The sequence below is a fragment of the Scyliorhinus canicula genome, chromosome 10 (genome assembly GCF_902713615.1).
Source record: "Scyliorhinus canicula chromosome 10, sScyCan1.1, whole genome shotgun sequence".
Taxonomy (NCBI): domain Eukaryota; kingdom Metazoa; phylum Chordata; class Chondrichthyes; order Carcharhiniformes; family Scyliorhinidae; genus Scyliorhinus; species Scyliorhinus canicula.
Genome location: NC_052155.1, coordinates 52255865 through 52261864, shown reverse-complemented (window position 1 = coordinate 52261864; position 6000 = coordinate 52255865). Strand labels below are relative to the sequence as shown.

The 6000-nt window shown below is 43.8% G+C and overlaps 1 protein-coding gene across 1 annotated transcript in view; it reads right to left on the bottom strand.

Moving 5' to 3' along the window:
- Positions 1-377: 377 nt before the first annotated feature.
- Positions 378-6000, bottom strand: part of klhl18 (kelch-like family member 18) — a 35682-nt gene continuing 30059 nt past the window's right edge. Inside the window, exon 10 of the mRNA XM_038808922.1 lies at positions 378-4086. Coding sequence (XP_038664850.1) covers positions 3700-4086 — 387 coding nt within the window. The 3' untranslated portion in view covers positions 378-3699. The remainder of the gene's footprint in view (positions 4087-6000) is intronic.

The following is a 6000-nucleotide window of genomic DNA, read 5'->3' as shown; positions in this document are numbered from 1 at the left end:
GAGAGAGAGAGAGAGGGCCGGAGTTTTATGGTTGGGGTGTGTGAACATTGAGATTGGGGGGGGGGGGATGTTTCTTATACCATGTTGATGTCATTGTCTATGTTATTTTTATAAAAGTTTGCAAATACCTTAAAATATATTTTTTTTAAAAAGTAGCTGAGGCCAAAATGTTCTGTAACTTTGAGGAGAAGTTAGATATAGCTCTTGGGGCTAAAGGGATATTTGTGGGTGGGGGGGGGGGGGGGTAGGATCAGGATACTGAACATGATCATAATGAAGGGCAGGGCAGGTTTGAAGGATTGAATGGCTTCCTGCTTCTATTGTTTATGTTTCGATGTAAACTTATGTATTGATAAATGAAATACAGACTCAATGACTGGCTTCTGTAGGAATGTGCATAATTTATTATAATTTGACATTAAAAACATTCAAGTGTTCCAAAATAGCCTGGTAAATAAGATACGGTTTACACTTTGAAGGCAGATTGAGCATACAATGATGTACCTTTGATACACGAACAGGAGTTTGACCGATCAGTTACTCTAACAGATGGACTAATGGAAGTAGATTTTTATGATTCCCCACATCCCAGATTGAAATTACTATTAGCCACTTCCCAATGATGATCTGCTCAAGGGGTTGAATGGCCTACTCACATTGTTTTACTCTTTCCAAGTCAGGAATCTAGATTGCATACATGATATGGTGAGAATATCAAAAGTCCATGGACCCAAATATCCTCTACACTGTTTTTTATTGAAATTGAGTTCTGTGGAGCGAGTCAGGCCAAGAGCCAAGACCCAATGACAAAGATATGGCTAACATAAATTCTCTCACCTGTCAATAACAGGTGCCTATATAACTTGCATTTATATAGTAACTTTCAATGCAGTACAATGTCCAACAGTGAACAGTCTGTACTGCAGAACCCAAATTCAGAATTCAAGACAGTTGAACAGTGGAACACTAATCAGATGCCAGTGATCCTCACCAGCCTAGTGCTGGGATAAGGGGGAAATTATACTGGGCTAGTACCTCATCTGTAACCATGACCATATTTAAAGGGACATGAGGTACATGAGAAACTGGTCCACAGGTTTAAAGTTGAAAAACACACGCAGATTCTCTGGTATGTGATAACCAAATGTTCTACTGATTAAACACTGGGGAAGCAACTGTGCCTGGGATTCACAATTAGATTTAGAGACAGCAGCCTGTCTTTACATTAAAAAAACTTACACAGAATGTGAGCACCAGTCGATCAGTGGAATTGATATTCAATTTTATAGCTCAGTAAGAGATGGCGGGGATAATTGAGCAGAGAACAAAGGATTTATTTCCACCCGACACAGTTATACTGCATTGCAAGGGGTTGGCAGACATATTTTCATATTTAATATCTTATTTTTGGTACAATGGATCTGTTTCAGGATTTTAGTAGCTGGTAAAGTGTGACATTTTTACAACAAAAAAGTCCTTACTTTTAATTTTTGCTTTAAATGGAAATTAGATTTATAATCAAAAAGATAACATATGTAGCAGATCCTTCAAGAGCCTGCAGGTCCACAATGGGCCGAATGGTTCCTTCTCTGTTGCAAGACTGTCAGATTCTTTGACACGCATTGTCTTGAAAGTGAAAAAAAAGTGAATTTGCTGAATGACGCAGTGCTTGGCTGCAGTGTATTTTCACAGGGCTCGTCCAACCATGGCAGAATGAGCAACCTGGAATGCATTAAGACTATGTAATGTGGATTAATCATATTTCTAGTCCCTCCCAAGGAGCCATTCAGGCCCGAGATCTCAGGTTTTATCAGCAACGCCAGCAATAAGAGCTGGGTATCCCAGTATGACTAGAATAGGGACAAGGCTATCCAATGATTTCTGTTGTAAAGTGCACATGTCAGGAAGCAGGGGAAGGACACGATGTGTCTCCATGTCAATTAATCAGCTGAGATTTAATGTCAACATACATAATTGATGGTTATTTGCTGGTGGTCGCAGAATACAGATCCTAATTGTAGACCCGCACTACACTGAGAACCAACGTCCGAAACAGAGAAGAAAAACACAGAAGTTTCAATATAACAACTTCACCTCCAACTCAGTCTGTGATGCTGATAGGGCTGCCTTCTGGTTCATCACACTGGGTATCCAGTATATGCTATACATAAACCAACTAAACCCCTGATGAGATTCCAGTCTGTAACTCACGGTCAGGTAACTTATGTTATATCTAATCCAATTGATTTGATTCCAATCTTCAACTCACTCCAAGTTATCTTTTTATTAAAAAACACAATTTGATTTCATCCTCCAACTCACACTGGGTATCTTTATTCTATACATAAACCATACAAATCCCTCAATTAAATATCTACCTAGTATTGACAAATAGTTTATTACCATACAGTAGCTACCAAATACGATCGAAGAATAAAATGTCACTTTGGATCATATATTTAATATTGTGCAATATGCTTTTCTGTGCCTCAGTGACAATTGTATACCAACCCATATTTCATTCTTCAGTTCAATGCTCTCTTCAGCTAATAGAACAGAATATATAATTGTACACCTGGAGTACAAGCGTACCAGCGTAGCAGAATCTAGCAGGAAAATTTTACATATCCACCAGCAGTGGCATAACCACTAACTAGTTTCAATTTATAATTCGCTCCCATTACTTTTGATAGATAAAGTACTGATAAGTAAAGACCCACAATAACTATCAGGTAGTTTCCCCATATTTGGATTGCTGTAAACATTAAACATCTTGATAATCTGGTTATGTTTATAAGCTTTAAAGGATAAACAGCACATGAACTAGGAAGAAGGGGCAGAGCCAGGAAAGCTAACTATTACCAGTATAAGTACAGGTTTTACCTGGAATGGGAACAGTAGCAGACTGCACTATCACAGTATATAAAAATTATTATATCATCCTAGAAATGTAGAATAATTAGAACTTTTCCATATTCATACACTGACCAATTTATCCCAGAATAGGGTTTAACAGGACAACGGGTACTATTCAACACGTTTAGATCAGTAACAGGATAAATATACAAACAGGGGCTAATTAAGCTTGCCGAAATGGTAGGCAGGCCATCAGCTACGCTTTTTAGTGAGTGCTTCACTTTCTCTGCCAGATGATGGGGATGTTAGTTCTATGAACACTCCCATTGCAGCCATCTAGTGCCAGAAGCACTCAAAGTAAGATGCAGCATGGGTCAGATGCAAAACACAACAGCACCCTTAGTATCTCAGTTTTCTATCTCTCTACACTATAGGTCCCAGTGGTTCAAGGACAGTGCCTAATGCATGGTAACACCCAGTCTAATGGTCTCTTTTATTAATACATTTCTGCACTTTTTGATACACTTCTGCACTTGAGTAATTGCTGAAAAATAAATTAACATTTGGATTTTAAAAAAAAGTGTAATCTATAAAGTATTCATAATGTTTAAGTATATGGCTGCCGTTAAAAACAGCCACAGACTTGATAGATTGCAACCGAGTACTGGCAAGTTACTAATTTCTGTTGGAATGATGTAATGGTTACTGCATCATCTTTGGCCACTGGACACTAACCAACAGACCACTGAAAACTGGGTCCATTTGCTGCTCCCATAAATGTACCATTGTTTCACTACCGCTCCCAAGCACTAGACTCCCATGGCTGGGAGAACAATAACTGCCTTACACGCTGAGGAGCGGGATGCACCCTACACCAACTCCACCTTCGTGACACACCATGGGGGCCATGAACGTCCAGCGGTTCGTATCAGCATCGTACATCTCCATAGAGTTCAAGTTGTACTGTCCGTCATAGCCTCCAATGGCATACAAGCGACCACAGCTTGACACAAGGGACACCCGGCTGCGACGAGTGTTCATGGGGACAAGTGGATACCACTGGTCTGAAGAAGAATTGTAAACTTCCACAATACTCAGAAAGCCCGAGCCATCATAACCACCGCAGACGTACATCTGGCTGCCCAGGGATGCAGCCCCATGGCGACAGCGTTTATTGAGCATGCTCGGCACAGGGTACCAGGTAGTGGTGTGATGATTATAACATTCAACCTGTTTCAATATTTAAAAAAAAAGAGAATTCATGTCAAAGACAAAGTCAAGACCGTGTAAAAGCCATTTGGCCCATTTTACTAATTCATCTAGATTAAACAAGAACTTACCCAACCCATTATCCAAATTTTCAATTGTTTTATTTTTGCCTTCATCACCCAGAAGGCCCTTGGTTTAGAGAACCTCTCATCTGGATAGGGCTTTTGCATTTATTTCTGGGATGTGCAAGTTGATGGCAAGAACAACAATTATTGCCCATCCAAAGTTGCCTGCAAGATGGTGGTGATTAAGGGCTTTTTCTTGAATGGCTAGATATAGAGAGTTGTGGGATTATGAAGGAACAGTGGTAGATGTTCAAGTCAGCATGGTGTGCAACTTGAATGGGGAACCTGGAAGTGGTGGTGTTTCCATGCACCTGCCTCATTTCTCCTTAAAGGTTGTGCAGGTTGTGGGTTTAGGATTTGCTGCCAAAGTATCCTTGGTAACTTGCTGCAGTGCATTTCTTTTTTTTTAATAAACAATTTTATTGAGGTAGTTTTTGGCTTTATAAACAGTTACAGACATCATCAGACAGGAAGCAAAAAAGTGCAAACATCCACGTTCTTTCAATACTTCCACCGTAACATATTGCACAAGCCCGCTCCCCTCCCATCGGTACTACCCGCCATATTTTCCCTCCTACTCTACTCTAACCCCCCCCCCCCCCCCCCCCCCCCCCCGCTGACGCTCACTCTCCCGCAAAGAAGTCAATAAATGGTGCCACCTCCGGGTGAACCCCTGCACAGAACCCCTCAAGGCGAACTTGATTTTTTCCATCCCCAGGAAACTCGACATGTCCGCAAGCCACCACTCCGTCTTCGGGGGCTTTGAGTCCCTCCACGCCAATAGTATTCGTCGCCGGGCTATCAGGGAAGCAAAGGCCAGCACATCGGCCTCTTTCTCCCCCTGGACGCCCGGGTCTTCCGAAACCCCAAAAATTGCCACCCCTGGGCTCATCACCACCCTTGTTTTTAGCACCTGGGACATGACCCCCGCAATTCCCTCCCAGTACCCCCTCAGCTCAGGGCATGCCCAAAACATGTGAACATGGTTCGCTGGTCCTCCCGCACACCTAGCGCATTTGTCCTCTATCCCGAAAAATTTGCTCATCCGAGCCACCGTCATATGGGCCCGGTGAACGACCTTAAATTGGATCAGCCCGAGCCTAGCACATGTCGCGGTCGAGTTTACCCTACTCAGGGCCTCTGCCCACAGCCCATCCTCCATTTCCCCGCCTAGCTCCTCCTCCCATTTAAGTTTCAGTTCCTCTGTCTGGGACCCTTCCTCCCTCATGAGCACCTTATAAATACCCGAGACTCTACCCTCCCCTTCATCCCTCCCAGAGACTATTCTGTCTAGGATCCCCATTGGCGGGAGGCGCGGAAAAGATGGGACCTGTCTACGAACAAAGTCCCGCAACTGTAGGTATCTAAAATCATTTCCCCTTACCACCCCAAATTTCTCCTCCAAGCTCCTCAAACTCGCGAAGCTCCCTTCCAGGAACATATCACCCACCCTTCCCGCCCCTGCTCGCCGCCATACTCGGAACCCCCCATCCATACTGCCGGGGGCAAACCGATGGTTGTCGCAGATTGGCGCCCAGACAGACGCCCCCATCTCCCCCACATGCCTCCTCCACTGGCCCCATATCCGCAGGGTCGCCACCACTACCGGGCTGGTGGTGTACTTGGCCGGCGGCAGCGGTAGAGGAGCCGTGACCAGGGCTTCCAAACTGGAGCCCCTGCACGAAGCCGCCTCCACCCGCTCCCAAATAGACCCCGTACCCACCATCCACTTCCTTATCATAGCGATGTTGGCCGCCCAGTAATAATTGACCAGACTCGGCAAAGCCAGCCCTCCCTCGCTGCGGTTCCT